At 41.7% G+C, this 17578-nt stretch overlaps 2 protein-coding genes across 4 annotated transcripts in view; one reads left to right on the top strand and one right to left on the bottom strand.

The window, feature by feature from the left end:
- Positions 1 to 11144, top strand: part of LOC118424409 (coiled-coil domain-containing protein 148-like) — an 18338-nt gene extending 7194 nt beyond the window's left edge. For both annotated transcript variants that reach the window (XM_035832968.1, XM_035832967.1), the window contains exons 7-14: positions 1440 to 1584; positions 4263 to 4469; positions 5408 to 5548; positions 6200 to 6318; positions 6912 to 7029; positions 7394 to 7444; positions 9715 to 9804; positions 10376 to 11144. In XM_035832968.1, coding sequence (XP_035688861.1) covers positions 1440 to 1584; positions 4263 to 4469; positions 5408 to 5548; positions 6200 to 6318; positions 6912 to 7029; positions 7394 to 7444; positions 9715 to 9804; positions 10376 to 10534 — 1030 coding nt within the window. In that variant the 3' untranslated portion in view covers positions 10535 to 11144. The remainder of the gene's footprint in view (positions 1 to 1439; positions 1585 to 4262; positions 4470 to 5407; positions 5549 to 6199; positions 6319 to 6911; positions 7030 to 7393; positions 7445 to 9714; positions 9805 to 10375) is intronic.
- Positions 11145 to 12182: 1038 nt separating this feature from the next.
- Positions 12183 to 16305, bottom strand: LOC118424408. 2 transcript variants are annotated; one of them, XM_035832966.1, is made up of 5 exons: positions 16013 to 16305; positions 14444 to 14540; positions 13721 to 13845; positions 13067 to 13157; positions 12183 to 12406 (listed from the first exon to the last, which is right to left on the bottom strand). In XM_035832966.1, the coding sequence occupies exons 1-5, from the start codon at positions 16174 to 16176 to the stop codon at positions 12338 to 12340; spliced, it is 546 nt and encodes a 181-aa protein (XP_035688859.1). In that variant the 5' UTR covers positions 16177 to 16305; the 3' UTR covers positions 12183 to 12337. The 2 variants fall into 2 exon arrangements, with proteins under 2 accessions (XP_035688859.1, XP_035688858.1); XM_035832965.1 differs by having other exon boundaries at positions 12183 to 13157.
- Between the last annotated feature and the right edge of the window lie 1273 nt (positions 16306 to 17578).

The raw sequence follows: 17578 nt of genomic DNA, 5'->3' as shown, positions 1-17578 counted from the left end.
AGAACAATCGGACAGTATGGAACGGGTACAGAAACGGGCCCTCCGTATCATCTCTCTCGGGGGTAGGCGATCAGTTCCCAACTTACCTTCCTTAAAGGAAAGGAGAGAAGCTGCTGCTTTAAAGCTCTTTAAGGACATGTTAAGACCCGAACATCCACTGCACGACCTTGTGCCTCCTCAGAGACGCACAGTTACTGGCAGGCAACTGAGGAACAAGAACGCGTTCACTCTCCCCAAGGCAAGAACTGACAGACTGAAACAGTCGTTCCTCCACACTGCAGTCAGACTTTATAATGACTCTATTTCCTAGCATTACCATCAGCCTGTGAGTTCGGATCTATGCTCAGTGTTTGTTAATATATTATGTATTTTTGTTTGTTGACATTCTGCACGTATAAGTTTCTTTGTAACAAACCTACGCAATTCAGGGTATACCATGTGTGTATTTCCCTGCCTATGTACGTTTGAGGAAGAAATAAATAAATAAAATAAAATAAAAAATTTACTAGTAAGGACTTTTCGCAGTGGTTTTAAGTTCGCATGAGCACCATGCACTGTAGTCACTTACTGCCACGGAAAAATGTTCGCGGTGAAGCGGCCACCGTGAAAACCGTGTACATTAAACCACCGCAAAAGTTTCTGCATTTACAGTATGCTCTGTATCATTTCCTGCTTTGTGTTTGATTAATATGAATCTCATCAGGCTAAGAAGACTACAACAAGACATCTTACATATTTGTAAGACAGCAGATAACAACAGCAAAAAAACTATTATTGAAATCTGTAATGAGTCAGTTAAGATGGGTGAAATTTTGCAGACATTACTGTGAATGCATTTAAGTTGGCGGGGATTTGATTTTGCAGTAACGGGGAAAATGGCTTTTCGCGGAGGCTTTAATTTCACGGTAGCACTTTGCACTCTGTAGTCTCTTACTGCCATGGAAAAATGTTAGTGGTGGTTTTAACTTTGCTGTGAAGCAGCCACCTCGAAAACCGAGAACATTAAAACACCGCAAAAACCTTTCCCTGCCCCCCACCCACAGTTCCAGTACTGGGGGTTGGAAGGCTGAAGACCACTGGGTGTTTCAGGTAGTACTGGAGCAGTACCCTCATACTAACCTTTCCCTGCCCCCCTCCCACAGTTCCAGTACTGGGGGTTGGAAGGCTGAAGACCACTGGGTGTTCCAGGTTGTACTGGAGCAGTACCCTCATACTAACCTTTCCCTGCCCCCCTCCCACAGTTCCAGTACTGGGGGTTGGAAGGCTGAAGACCACTGGGTGTTCCAGGTTGTACTGGAGCAGTACCCTCATACTAACCTTTCCCCGCCCCCCTCCCACAGTTCCAGTACTGGGGGTTGGAAGGCTGAAGACCACTGGGTGTTCCAGGTTGTACTGGAGCAGTACCCTCATACTAACCTTTCCCTGCCCCCCTCCCACAGTTCCAGTACTGGGGGTTGGAAGGCTGAAGACCACTGGGTGTTCCAGGTTGTACTGGAGCAGTACCCTCATGACCTGCCACACAGACGCCAGCTGTACCTGGATAGACTCAGGAAACACCTGCCTCGCAAGACAAGGGCTGCACTGGTAGGCTCTTTTTCTGTCCTTAATTAAATCAACAATTTCAATAGTGAAATTGCGTGGCGCAGTGGCAGCATGTTTGACTCAGGACCAAGGGGTCTCGAGTTTGAATCCTGCCATGTCACCAAACTTGTGCCCTTGGGAAAGGCACTTAACATGGCTTTCCTGACTTTCCTCAGGTGAAAATGAGTACCTTAGCTTTGGCTAAGGCCGTCCCTCGGATAGGACATTAACGGTGCACACCCCAGTTCTTCCGCGACCGGGGTCCGTGGTAGTCCGCGACCAAAAAGTGACGAAAGGCTTCCGAGGGCCCATGTTTGAGTTGACATTTCTCATTATTTCCTGCGAAATGACATTAAACGGTTACATGGCTGAAAAGCGTAGGAAATGGTGTGTTTTTGGTGCAAATTGTGTTTTGGTCCGCGCGTTGCTTCCGCGATATCCCTACGCCTGAATGTAAAGAAGCCGGTGACCTAGATTTACCTCTGAAGCGCTGTGTCAAGCAAAGTTGCAATGCCGCGCGCCGTGGATGATTAAAAAAACTGTAGTACTAGAATTTTCTTTATACTTGGCTGGATTAGTCTTTAGATTTTCCTCTTTCTGGCAGTATCAGTCGTGCTTGCCGGAAAAATCTTCTTCATCTGTTTTATCCAATGCGAAAATGCCCGATTTTGTGCATCATTTTTGACATGAAAATAATGTTTTTTCCCTGCAATTTTTCAAAATGAGAGAAGTTGAAGGATCGAAACTCAGTTGGTCTTGAAGCTGAAGGTATATCCTCTCACCCCATATACAGTTATTTTCCTTCAGGATAATTCCCTGGAAGAGATGGTCGCTAGACTTGAGGGTGTGCCGCCTCCATTTGAACCCCCCAATAAACTGGTGTGTGCCCCCTTAAATGGAGGTCCGTGTTTGCCCGTGAGAGCCCCACTTTACGCACGTTAAAAAACCCGCTGCACTTACCGAATAGAGTAGGGGACCTTCCTAGTGTGACTCGTTGAGCAGTGGATCATAAGTTACAGAAAGTCTATGGCGCACTCCCCACCCCTGTCTCTGAGGATGGTTAACGTTGTAAGGCTCTGATGTACATTCTCTTTGGAAGTGTATCAATCAACATTGAATGGAGCTCCTGTAAAAAAGTCAAAAGGTTCTCGTATCTGGGAAATGACATCTCGTCTACTGAACTACTGATTCTTATTGCTGATGCCAGAAGTGCTCTTCACAACCACAAAGTCCTATACAGTCAAACCTCTATTAGCGGCCACCTTTGCATAACGACCACCTGCCCATAGTGGCCACTTTTTGTCGGTCCCTTGGATTCGTAATGATTAAGAAATAGGCTTAGCGGCCACCTGTCCAACGCGGCCACGGCCACACGATTTCCGGTCCCGCAGGTACAAAAACACTGCCGATTACGGCCACGCCGACCGCTGATCTATGTTTCAGCACGCGTTCGGCCATATACAGCGGCCGTATCGTCACGCTACGCCGGATTTAAAACCTCTTTTACTTATTTTCAAAACAAAACTTCGTAAACTGGCGCTACCCATACCTGCTGACAAACGAGGTCATATAAAGTCAATAGACGACACCAATATTACGGAGGTAAATTGTGTTTAAGTTACGTTCTAATACACTATCGCTTAGGTTAATTTACATCACAAAAATTCTGAATAATTGTTACAAAGACAAAATGATATGATCTTCAGACTATGGTGGATTGTATTCTTACATTTATTAAGAGATAAGTCTAAAATGACGTGACTTTTCTTGTGAGTACCACATTAACATAATGGGCGAATCTGACGTGTGAACGCGAGCGGGAACACACGTACGGCGAAGTAACAAAAGATACAAGACGAAAGATCAATGAAATATGACGATACCGGTCTCTTCAGACAATATCAACTGTAGAACATTTAAAACTTTTTATAGCTTTTGTTTTCTTAATACATATAGTGTAAAAATCATTGCAGTACATGTACAGTACTGTATTATGTGAATAGAGATCAGTGGGTACTAAAACTATGTGTAACTTTTTGGTTGTGGTCAATTAATTAGCATATTCTCTATAGTGGCCACCTCTCTATAGTGGCCAATTTTGACCAGTCCCTTGAGTGGCCACTATAGACAGGTTTGACTGTATATATACATGGAAGTCTTCACTACCAGACAACCTGAAAAGGGATCACATATTATATGCTAGAACACAGACTGTCAATTAACTAGAACAAATCCTGAAAAAAGTTTGTCATACTTTCACAGGAAGCAACTATACTGGATATTCATAATGAACACCTTATAGACTGTGTACACATGCCATAAAACACAAGCAATGGCAAGTTGTTTTTTTAATCCCTGATGATCTCTGAGATAAGAGACTGCCTAGTACCAGAACACAGGGTTCAATCACTGACAGAATAACTCATAACTTATCTGTCTGTAAGCCAATATGTGGCATGTTGATTTTCTTTTTTTTTTGATCCGCCAAAAGTAAGGCACGCTGATGTGATCGATAAGATTTACTTGCTGTGGCCTAAATGATATTTCGTGTGTGTGTGAGTGAGTGTGAATGTGTGTCTGTTAGTAAGTGTAAGTGTGTGTGTGTTTGTGTATGTGTTGCCGCAGGTGTACAAAGCTGTTTTTGATTTGTTTATAACTGTTAACTGTATTTCTACCTGTAGGTTTCCCACGAGGCATGGTACTCTGCGTACAGAGTGTACCACGACCAGGTTCGCTCCATACAGCACAGCTGGACGCGGGACCGTGCTGAACTGATGGGAAAGGCCCGAGCAACATTTGCTGCTGTCTGCACAGCTCATGAACAGGCCATGGAGGCCAAGATTAAACACCAAGAACAGGAAGAAATCTGTGCTATACTGAGAGAACAGGTACTACTACTACTAGTACTAATAGACATTAGTCAATGTATTTTGATATATTAAACCATGGCCTCATACCTTTGCCAAATGGTTTGAATCTTTTCAAGGGTATCTATATTTTTTTCTCATTTGATTATGCAAATAAGGTCCTGATTTGCATAGTTTGTTATGGTTGATCATCCTGTCTTTCCAAGATGCACAAGTCCAAAGTACGAAATTCTTATCATAGCAGAGAAGGTCATTTTAGTGTTTCCTGATTAATTATGTAAACATGTAACTGATTTGCTTTTTATATCTAATAGCGTTCACCTTCACTAAGGTTCATAATGTTGTAAGTATTTTCTCATTAGTTATGCAAATTAATGTGGTTGTCATCAAGATATTAATTATCTATTAACATTTCTCTCTTTCTCTGAGTTACACTTATGACAAGTTTGAAAGTCCTATCATGGAATGCAGTGGATTTATAAACTTTCCTCATTAATCATGCAAATTAGCTGTTGATTTGCATAATAAGTATTTCATTATGTGAGTCATCGCTACATACCTAAAATCATGACGATCTGTCAACATGTTCTCGAGTTATTTTCGTCCAAAGTTTGAAAGGAAATTGGCGCCTGCAGTTCCAAAAAGCCGCTGAGGGGGGGGGGGGGCAATCTTACAGGTTCAGTGAAAGCATGTCTAGACATACCTCCTAGTCTCTACTAGACTCCGGGTCACTGGAGAACCGTAGAAATGGCTACACTCCTCTGGCCGGCTTATTCCTCTATTGGTTCCATTTCTACGGTTTTCCAGCGACCCGGAGTCAGTGGTAGAGACTATACCAGTCCTACAGTCATGATTATTAAATCTAGTGAGTACTTGCATGAAAATGTTATGTAATACTCACTGAGTGTCCTAACTCTGAAAGTTCAGAAGCACCTAATGGACTACCCCCCTCCCCACAGTTGCATTACTGGCAGGAGATGAAGAGGGAGCAGATGGCTATAGAGGCTGCAGTCAAGGCAAGGATGAGAGAGGAGGAGGAGGAAAGAAGACAGATGGAAGAGGAGAAGGAGAAAAAAAGGAGAGCTAAAGATCACCAGAGGGTAAATGTTTATCCTATATAAACTCAACACAAAATATTTAGATGGGTCATACTAAATGCTTCTGTCATCAATAAATACATCGTGTAATATACTGTTGGAAGGCTCGCTTTTATTATTACAATAATACTTAAAATATAGAAATGTTTGCAGTGGTTTTATGTTTGCATTTTTTGCAGTGACTGATTCACCATGAACTCAAAACCACTGCATTAAGAATTTTGTTTTGTCTTCTCCCCACCTATGCCTTTGTCTTATCAAATTTTGGGTACCTTCCCTAGCAATGGAAAGTTTAGCAATCTTGTATCGTTGATAATATAAAATATTTCACCCCCTTTGTGCTGAAATTCAAAAATTTATTGTACATAATTTGTGAAACAGTATGACAGTCACTGTATTCCATATCCATGTATCCACTATTTATTTTTGTGTGTTTATGAACAGCGTCACTCAAGAAGCTACATGTATATATAGGTTGATGGTAAAAAAATATCATATGATATTTACATGTCTTGACAAAACAAAGAACAAGTTCAATAGGCACCTAGCAGTTTTGCTGGTTACTACAGCAAATATCTACTTATTATAATAAATGTATCCTGATTACCACACTTCGTGACTGTAGTGTAATACAATTTTCTCTTATGTTTCCAGTTGGTTGAGTTCTATGAAGAGAAGCAGAGGGCGCGTGCAGTTGCTGCCGAAGCTGACAGGAGGCGCATGGAGGAACTGCACAAACTCATGGCAGAACAGGCAGAGCACGACAAGGAAAGGTGAGTAGTAGAGATAGAGAGCTATGTTTTTCATATTGAGGATGGAGAGGCTAACACAGGAAAGCCTTTTTTGTATTGCTTTGTTGCATTCAATGAAAAAGGTTTTGTCTGGTGCTGCTGTCTACAGTGTATTGATGTGATTCTATATTGAATGCCATTATGACATCAATTTACAACATTGCATCATAAAAAATAATTCTTCAAACTCAGGTTTTTGTTGCATTCTAAGTATGACTGTATCGGATGACAGGTTAGAATAACAACAAGACCAAGTTAGTGATGACTTCATCTGATTCAGTATCACAGTTACAGTTTCTTTTTTAGCTCAGGGATGGGTTCGAAACAGTTTTCCACATTCACTGTGACTGTCATTTTATTTTCAATGTGCAAAAAAGTCTTGAAGGATTTTTGATGGTGCCTTATCACCTGAGTTAGTGCTGAATGGCACCCACTCCAGACCCTTGTGATTTAGCCCTGCCTGTTGTAAGCTCCTCACAATTCACAGACCTTAGCAACAAAGAGAGAGTTGTGGGGCCACCCAATGATAACAATATGGTAAAACTGTGATATTAACACTCTATTGTTTGACACAGGGTGAGATACAGGGAAGAACAGATAGAAAAGAAGACTCAGCAGAGAAGAGAGGCCCAGGAAAGACAGGAGGAGGAAGAGAGACAAAAAGAGAGAAGACTGGAAACTCTCAGACAAATGGTATGGGGTTCGCATTTACTGTAAATCTTGAAATATTTGCAGTGGTTTCACTTTCCACCACAAAATCAGGCTAGGTTACAGCAAATCTGTGTCTCCATTGTATTATCAAAAGTAACCAACAGTATGTCAAACATGTACATGTAAGACCACAAGACATGAAAGACCACAAAAAGCTATTGTTAGCTCCTTCTGTGAAATTACATTTTGTAAGACTCATAAGAAATAAATGACAATACAGTATGTAATAATACTGTAGGGATGTCCCTATTGTATACACTAGTGCTGTATCAACTACCATCACACAATGTTTTTGATGTGGTTTGCAAGTAGTTGAGAATGAGTGATAATAAGTCTTTTACTGCAGGTGGAGCCCCATGTGGAAGTAGACCCAGTGCGGATGATGGGGAACACAACTGTAAGTGTTGTACCTGACGTTTTCTTCTTTTTTTTTTTTTAAATCTAGTCTTTGTTTTATACAGATAAAAAATAACTACAGATATCTAGGTGATATTTCTCTCCTTGGTGCTGAATGTGTAGTCTGTAAAACACTATAAAGGATGGATCTCTCCTTGATGCTGAATGTGTAGTCTGTAGAACACTATAGGATGGTTCTCTCCTTGGTGCTGAATGTGTAGTCTGTAGAACACTGTAGGATGGTTCTCTCCTTGGTGCTGAATGTGTAGTCTGTTAAACACTATAAAGGATGGATCTCTCCTTGGTGCTGAATGTGTAGTCTGTAGAACACTATAGGATGGTTCTCTCCTTGGTGCTGAATGTGTAGTCTGTTAAACACTATAAAGGATGGTTCTCTCCTTGGTGCTGAATGTGTAGTCTGTTAAACACTATAGGATGGTTCTCTCCTTGGTGCTGAATGTGTAGTCTGTAGAACACTATAGGATGGTTCTCTCCTTGGTGCTGAATGTGTAGTCTGTAGAACACTATAGGATGGTTCTCTCCTTGGTGCTGAATGTGTAGTCTGTAGAACACTATAGGATGGTTCTCTCCTTGGTGCTGAATGTGTAGTCTGTAGAACACTATAGGATGGTTCTCTCCTTGGTGCTGAATGTGTAGTCTGTGGAACACTATAGGATGGTCTCTCCTTGGTGCTGAATGTGTAGTCTGTAGAACACTATAGGATGGTTCTCTCCTTGGTGCTGAATGTGTAGTCTGTAGAACACTATAGGATGGTTCTCTCCTTGGTGCTTAATGTCTATTCTGTAGAACACTATAGGATGGTTCTCTCCTTGATGCTGAATGTGTAGTCTGAGGAACACCATAAAGGATGGATCTCTCCTTGGTGCTGAATGTGTAGTCTGTGGAACACTATAAAGGATGGATCTCTCCTTGATGCTGAATGTGTAGTCTGTGGAACACTATAGGATGGTTCTCTCCTTGGTGCTGAATGTGTATTCTGTGGAACACTATAAAGGATGGATCTCTCCTTGATGCTGAATGTGTAATCTGTGGAACACTATAAAGGATGGATCTCTCCTTGATGCTGAATGTGTAGTCTGTGGAACACTATAAAGGGTGGATCTCTCCTTGATGCTGAATGTGTAGTCTGTGGAACACTATAGGATGGTTCTCTCCTTGGTGCTGAATGTGTAGTCTGTGGAACACTATAAAGGATGGATCTCTCCTTGATGCTGAATGTGTAGTCTGAAGAACACTTTAAATGATGGATCTCTCCTTGGTGCTGAATGTGTAGTCTGTAGAACACTATAGGTTGGTTCTCTCCTTGATGCTGAATGTGTAGTCTGTGGAACACTATAAAGGATGGATCTCTCCTTGGTGCTGAATATGTAGTCTATAGAACACTTTAAAGGATGGATCTCTCCTTGGTGCTGAATGTGTAGTCTGTAGAACACTATAGGTTCGTTCTCTTCTTGGTGCTGAATGTGTAGTCTGTAAAACACTATAAAGGATGGATCTCTCCTTAGTGCTGAATGTGTAGTCTGTAGAACACTATAGGTTGCTTCTCTCCTTGGTGCTGAATGTTTAGTCTGTGGAACACTATAAAGGATGGATCTCTCCTTGATGCTGAATGTGTAGTCTGTGGAACACTATAAAGGATGGATCTCTCCTTGGTGCTGAATGTGTAGTCTGTGGAACACTATAAAGGATGGATCTCTCCTTGGTGCTGAATGTGTAGTCTGTGGAACACTATAAAGGATGGATCTCTCCTTGATGCTGAATGTGTAGTCTGTGGAATACTATAAAGGATGGATCTCTCCTTGGTGCTGAATGTGTAGTCTCAACTGCTTATCTCAGGTAATAAGCATAGAAGTAACTTACTTACTTGTGCAATGTTGTAGTGTGTACAGAAAAGCTATGCAATTTTCAGCCTTGACATTATCACATTTTACAGCCAAAATTTGACTTGTACAAAAAACATGATTATAAAAATAATATAAGCAATTATCCCATATGAAAACAGTTATTATACGTTTGCACCATTTCCACAATGCTCACAAACGGGTCGGCATGGGTGGACATTCAGTTACTGGATTTCCTCTTTAACTTGTGATGAAATTTGACAAATTTGGTCAATTTGTTGTGGCCTTTCTGGAAATAGCACCAGCTGCTGTGGTTGAATAATGCCTGTTTCCCAATATTAATGCATTTTTTTTATACCATTTATTACTATTAAACACTTTGACATGAAATGTTTTGATCTGACCTCAGGCTTCCAAAGCCAGGATGGGTATTGGTGCAGAGGAAGATATTAACATCCAGAAACCATTGTTTCATTTGCATGGATTTACCGACCAACAGGTAGGTACATTAGCATACCATTTAATATAGTGCAAAAATTTTCAGGTGTCTGATATTCTCTGTGATCCTTTATCAAACTGCTTTATATCAGATGAGATAAATTCTCAGTGATTATACAAATCAGAATTAACGGAAGGCGTCCTAAAATGGCATGCTTCGTCACACGCTCATGGCGCTCCATTGCTTAGCTTGCCAGAAAGTGGTCAAGTTTTGATGAATGAATTTTTGACATAGTCATCTGAGGACATACTTGGATAAAAAAAATGCATTCATATGGTTCATGAGCCCTCTGTGCTGCATGTTACAAGCGTCAAACACTGTGTACTAGGTAGTCAGTAGCAACCGCATGGCTTTCTTATGTATATTAATTAATAAAATAAGCAAAAATTCATGCCATCTCAGGGTGGGTACCATCTGAGGGCACCTCCCGTTAGCTAGCAAGCAACTGGATAGGTAAATGTTCACATGATGTTTCAGCCAGCATCTTGATTCTTGTCAGCAAACTGAAGAATAATGACTTGCAAATCATGTTGATATGAAGAATCCGTGATGTGACTCCCCTTTATTACAGGTTGCGTCGGACAACAGGGTGCGTGTTGAACAGGCTCTGAGAGAGGCGGGGCTTCACACGTCCGAGTACGCTCGCCACATCCTCAAGGACATCGCCCCGCCACGCCCTCCCAGGAAAGACCAGGAGTCGTCTGTCCACAGGCTGCTAGATCACAACTAGATCAAGGCTTGAGTTTGGACTTCTCAGAAAGAATTCTAGCTTTAACTACAGTCAAACCTCTATTAGCGGCCACCTTTGCATAGCGACCACCTAGCCATTGCGGTCACTTTTTGTCGGTTCCTTTGGTTTTTCTTATTGACATAAGCATTTTCTAATACAATTTACGGTGAAGTGATCCATGAACCCACTAAATAAATATTTTTTAAATAAATGAACCCACTGTAAGCAAGTTTCTATGACAACCTTTCCTGTCACAACAATGTGCTCAATACGGTACTGTAAAATTAATATAAATATATTCGCATTTTTCATGGTGACCTCTTCATTCTGAACTCAAAACCATCTAGAAAATTTCTGATCTGTTTCTGTCCATCCACGGGCCAATTGTCTACATTGTACAGTATGATGATGTATTGGAGACAACTGTTCTGTCCATCTGTAACACTCTTGCCTAGTCACTAAGTAGTGCTTTCCTAAAGGCTATGCAATAAACTCTATTACTGTACCCGTAACTGTATTAGTAACTGTAGCAGTATGTGTACTATTGGATTTAGAACTGTTACAATATTTATTCAATGGATACATACTGTGCACATGTAGTTTATAGGCTCAAGGGTAATAGTGGCTTTACACTCAGAAATATTCTAAGTTTATGTAGCAATGAGCCATTTTACCATTCTGTATTGAATATACTGTGTTACTGTGTTAAGCAAGTTTGTAATAGTACAGTCTTAAGTTTGAATTCTCCATCATGTGAGCAGACCTTTAGTTAACTGTTTGCACCAGATTATTTTCCTTGTGAATAGGAAAAGAAATATATACCAAAGCAGACGTGTGTATTTGTTGTTTGTTTAAACCCCATTGTATTGATGCCTTTTGATTTTCATGATGCTGATGTTTGTTTACAATTAACACAATGATACTGTGGCAGAAAATATTCATCTCTCACATGCATGCAAAAGTTACTCTCGCATTATAAAGAACGCTATACTTTCGCACTTATTACAGGGTGTTTCCACAGAAGTTTCAGTGTGAGGGTAAAAAACGCTGAATGAGTAAATTCGGCTCTCTAAGTATATTTCTCTCCGACATACATGCGAGAGATATTCTCGAAAGCACGGCACTTTGTGCTGTCGCACTTACAGGATTTTCCCACAGCAGTTCCTGTTAGCGTGAGAGTACATAACACTCGCTAAGTGAGAGTAAAGTTGGCTACAATACATTCGAAAGTTACTCTCTCAAACAGAACGCTTTAAGAGAATTATTTTTTGCCACAGAGAGACGAGTTTACACTCACTTAAAAACTGTTATATACTAAAGCTGTTATACGATTTGCTATTACTTCCTGTGAAATTCAATGTTGTCCATCGCAATCATCATTTTACCATATATGGTGAAACGCTCGAAGGTATACGCTATACCAAATTTCGGGTATTTTGGACTTAATAATCTAAACTATTTTTGTTGGCCTAATTGGTAACGCTAGATCACCTTTTTCCGCAGAGAAACCTATATTCGCTGTGTTAACCCGCACGGTAATAAGGGATATCAAGTCGACAGATGGTGGTTTCAAGTTGTAATATGTTCAAACTAGTGTAGTTTGAGACTATCGTCCGTCGACTTGATACCCCTAAATACCCGTTTTGCAAAAGCAACGGATATAGGTTACCCTGCGGATAAAGGTGAACTAGCGTTAGTGTTTTCCACGATCCTTCAGAAAACAGATGTGAGATGAGGTAAAGCATAAATCAGACATTTGTACAAAACCAAGAGTGTTCCATTCAAACTGACTCTCCGTTTGAATTAAGTTGTGGCGTCTGCGCAGTTTGGCCCTGCACCCGGGCAGCAGCAGGGGCTGAATAGGGCCATGATCTGTGGGGAAACAATAGGTGCAGGTCATTCATGTCCGTGACATCTAATCATAACTGTAAGTCATCATTCAGTATACTTGTATTGACTATGGAGTTAAAGATTCAATCATCGACTTGTCACCTGAAACATGTCATAGACACACACACACACACACACACAAAGACACACGCACACATGCGTGCGTGCACCCACGTACGTGCACACACACACACACACATACACACACAAATATTTCTCACGACATGATGATAGACACAGGTAAGGTAACTGCTCGCCCCTTTGTCCGTTCAAAAGAATTCCGTACCATCATCCTATAGATAAATTAAATTGTATTCTAGGCAGAAGTGAATTTATCGAATAATCTTTAAGACTTAGAAACAGGAGGGTAAATGATACCACAAACTCAATCCGTAGGTTAATTTATCTATATCAACTTGTATGTTTCTGTGTACATGTATACAGGTAGCAGACCTTACGAAAGTCACTTTTCATTTGTTGTGGTAAATAAAGATTGTTAGTGGTAAAGACGATTGTTAGTGGTATAGACGAAAATGGAAAACTTATGTTGATGGCATTGCTGCCCCTACGGCCAGTCAGGCTATGGGACCGGTGAGGTGAGGTGAGGTGAGGTGAGGTGAGTGGTAAAGACGTTTCACTTACAATGGTGTTTGGCCACATGGGGTGTCGTCCGAGAACAGTGAGGTTCTGTGGCTGATTCTTCTCTACGCACCACAGTTCTACAGCGCCTACCCTGCAGGGGGGTAATTTCATTCAAAAATTCCTTCATTATGAAATATATAATAAGTGACATCGTCATGGAAGGCTGAACAAACGATCAACACACAGTATGGTATACCGAACAATATAATCTTCAATTTTGTTATTATGTTACAATTTTAAGACCCAGTATAGAAATAAAGCGGTTACCATGTACGAACAAGCTTTCGATCAGTCCTCTGATCCTTATCAATTTGAAATGACCCAAAGCCTACATTGTAAGTCACACATCCAGACCGGAAGTGTGACTTCAGCAAAGTTGCAAAGGTGCTTGTCAGTTGGTATCAGCCCCCGTCTGGGTTGAGCGAAGGTGGGTACGGGTGGGCTCTGATGTGAATCGTGTTACACGATATTCCGTTTAACGATACGTTTTGTCCAAATGTTTAATCATTATGCAGCTGCATGATTTGTACGATTTACAGTATGGTATATAAATTTTATATTGGAAACGGTCAAAAATCTGTGCCCAAATGTCATCTATTCAGTCGAATCAACATGGCCTTACAGACTGATGAAAGTATGAAAATGTGGGCTAACCTGTAGGATGGTGAGTCCACGTACCCCAGCACGAGCCCAACATCCGTGTCGGACTTGAACTCCGCTGACTCCTGGGTACCGTAACTTTCGTACTTGCTATGGTTTAGTCTGGCCTTGGCACAAACCTAGGGAAATAAGACCATAGCATGTTCAACACAAAGGATACAAAACGGTTATGCTAGCGCTGCAGTATCAAGTTCATACACAAGGGGGCCCAAAATCGACCTTGACCTTCGTCCTATCCACATACCAAATGTCATTACAGTTCATTCCGAGTTTATTAAGTTATGCTGACCACAAATATCCGAATCGACACACACACACACACATATACACACACACACAAAGAGACAAACACACTGCGAAAACACAATCGGATTGGTGAAAGGGCTTTCAAGAAGATTATTAAATATCTACACCTGTACAAAGAAGCGAGAAGATGTCGACCATAATGTTAGCTTAGTACCTTCAATTAGTTAAATTGTATCTTGTTGTCCCTGCATATGTCTGTTATGTCTGTTATCAGTGACCTGTACCTAGCCCGTCGAGGCATGAATGTACAATAAAGGTCTTTCATTCATTCATTCATTCATTAAAATCTTGCCGATGATACACAAAAAACACATTGCATAGTTGAGCAATGGTCAATTGAATAGTGTATCAAGAACACCAACATGGTAGTCAACACCTGCGAGCTTCATTGATATGAAAACGGAAACTTACAGATACATTTTTGCAGGAGCCTTCCGAGAACGGTACGCATGGGTTATAGGAATAGACCCAGGTGTCAGGGAAGTAGGTAGCGTGTATGTCCTTGTACCTGGAGAAGTGCAAACATCGTCATGGTGAATGGGGTGGGTAATCCTTGTAAAATGCATAATCCATGTAAAAATGGCAAAACAGACTGGTGATAAATGATGGGAATTTTATACTTGACGTGTGACATGTGTAAGTTTGTCAATGATGAACATTACCATGCTTAAATCATGTAAATACTAAGTCATTCGTATAAAATCTTAGCCTGGGTATCATCCGGAAAGTAGTTCGCTCCGGCGCTAAGTATACATTACTTACAGTCGCTTCTCGCTCTGACATTTATCATACACTATATACAGTCGCTTCTCTTCGGTTCCGAACATAGGAGCGAACTACTACACGGATGGTACTCGGGCTAATAAAATCTACAAAAGCTCTAAATATTTCAAAGAGGTATGAGGTCGCCGAGCTCTAGTTTCATTTCATTACAGCCAACGACAGAACCTAGCATTGTCCCAAAAACGCTATAGTAGATCGCTATGGCAAATGTTCAAAGCCAATGTCAGCATGGTCGCGGCTAACTGGCAAGGATCTGGAGCGGCAACTATTCAGCTCAGATGACTTAAATGCGATAGAAGTTGCTCATAGTGCGGCGATGGTACTGTATGTTTTGAACCACTCAACGGGAAGGACCCCTAGTCTTTTCGATAAGTGTGATGGGTCTTTAACGTGCTAGAACTGTGGGACTCTCTTCTAACACGTGACCTGCCTTTAATGTCCTATCCGCGGGTGTCCCTAACCGGAGCTTTATACTCATTTCCATCTGAGTGAGGCGAGAAAGGTCCTATATAATGCAATTCGCTTGGGTACAGCACCGAAGGCATATCAACGGATTCCAACCAAGGACCTCTGGGTTCTGTCCCCGGCTCAACACCCTGCGGTAACATCACACGACCCTCAAAGCCTATCGTAACCCGCGTGCTTTGCCCCCAAAGTGACTTGAAATCCTTAAAGCTAAGGACACAACCCGCCGTAAGTGCAATTTGTCCGTACGTATTTTGGGGAAGGCACGTCTGCCACGTATTTCTGAAAACGTTCAGGCTGTACAGGGCAGGCGCGTCACCCGTACTGGCTCGTACGGGGGGCGAATCCGCAGCCCGATGTCACACAAAGTTTTGCCTGCACGTAAAGTTCTACGGCGTGTCTGCGTGCTCCAAAGTCCGTCGGATTCCCTACGAGTTCGTACGGAGGCGGTACTTACCACTTACGGATCCCAAAAGATTGCCCACGTTTTGCACGTAGACAGTACGTATTTGCACGTACGGTGGGTTGTGCCTACTCTCCAAGCAGAGGTTAGGCTCCGGCTGTTTTTTTTTACCTTTTTTAGTCGTTTTTATCGGGCTTTCTATTTTTAATTTTATCTTGCTGTGTCAAAATCTAAAACTGTGTTTGGCTGGCGTACTTCAAGAAAAATGACAAAATAGAAAGCCCGATAAAAACGACTAAAAAAACAGCCGGAGAGTACATAGTACGTACGTCGGACTTTCGTTGACCAGAGGACTGAGGTCAATGACCCCTGAGTCGTCGTCCATCTTGCAGGAGCACGGACCTGTCTTCACACAGCTGGCGGCCAGACAGAGCTGCAGAGCCGCGAGAAAAAGGACGGCTACCGGCAAGTAGAAATGTTTCTTCCCGTACATATTTTTCTCTGACTTGTCAACAGCGGTGGTTCTGTAACTGCCCTTTGGACTAATCAAATATGTATCTGAGATAGAGGCTATCACAAAGGTCGATCTGTAGGACTTACGTTGAACAATAATTTACTAGCTAGGCACGGAAAAAATCACTACCTTATCCACATCTATCTTTATTGGCTGTTTACACTAACGTGACTTTGGCGTATATTCTGTCTCATGTAGGGATGACATCAGAGCTATTATAATTAGGGTCGGATTGAGATTGTAACTATATATATAACGTTATATAACTTATATGGGCTCAAAAAGACTATGGGACTACTTTTAACTCTTACCTTTACCTAGTTTGTTGCTGTTCTGTGCATGTGGCACTGTTGATACATGCTATCAAAATGAGTGCAGTGGCAAATTGTTCTTGTCTGTTCAACAGCAAATATCAATAAAACAGCACTCAAAGCTATAAAACCGTAGTTATGTCAGCGAAAATCAATGATGAACTCTAAGGACGTTCAATCATCTTTTAATTTTCAGTGAAAACAGTACAATATAATATACTCTTACAGCTTCTGTCAAAGCAAACTCACTGAAAACATACCATTGTATATCAGTCATAGTAAAGTATCACGTTTTCCAGAAAATTTGTTTGCGAATGACATATATTTTCACCACAACGATATTCAAAATGCGTCCTCTGTTAAAGACAAAACGACTCTGTGCAAATATGCAGGAAAACTATTTGTTACCATCGAACATATCTTTTAAATAGCCGAACAATATTTAGTAGGGTTCCAATTTCAAAAGAAAGGTTAAGTAAAGCTTATATATCATATATCATGAACTTCTAAGTTTACATTGGCATACTTTGATAAATACAAAGATGCTTTAACTGACAACTGATTCCTCGCTATAGTAGATTACAAGTTGGATAACTGCTGCTGTCGACAGACCGCCTCCGTCTCTTCGGGCTAGGTTCGTCCCGAGACCGCCTGCGTCGGTGCCGCCTCCGCCTCTGTCTCTCCCGTCCCGTCGGCGTGACAACCGCCTCGGCACCGGCCACCTGTACCTGCTCTACTGCGGCAGGCTGGGCGCTTCCTCCCTTCCTGTTTCCTTGCGTGTCGTTGCCTTCTGCATCTTGTGCTGATGACATTTCAGGAGGCGTTTTGTTGCCGTCTACGTTCCACCCTTGACTTGCCGTCTGCACCACAGGAGGACCCTTGGCTTGCTCAGCAGAAGCGGTAGACGAGGGGTAGGCATAGGCGGACTGGTACTCGCTCGTGATGTCTTCCATCCCGGGTTGGTCGTGCCGCGAACTGCGCTCATCCACCTCCCCCGGATCTTGCGTGCAGTCGCTGGAATACCTGGCCGTGCTCTCCAGCCATTTCTCTACAGCTTCTACTGAAGCACG

The sequence above is a fragment of the Branchiostoma floridae genome, chromosome 10 (assembly GCF_000003815.2).
Source record: "Branchiostoma floridae strain S238N-H82 chromosome 10, Bfl_VNyyK, whole genome shotgun sequence".
Taxonomy (NCBI): domain Eukaryota; kingdom Metazoa; phylum Chordata; class Leptocardii; order Amphioxiformes; family Branchiostomatidae; genus Branchiostoma; species Branchiostoma floridae.
Note: the sequence above shows the minus strand (reverse complement) of the source record. Positions and strands in the feature narration are given on the sequence as shown.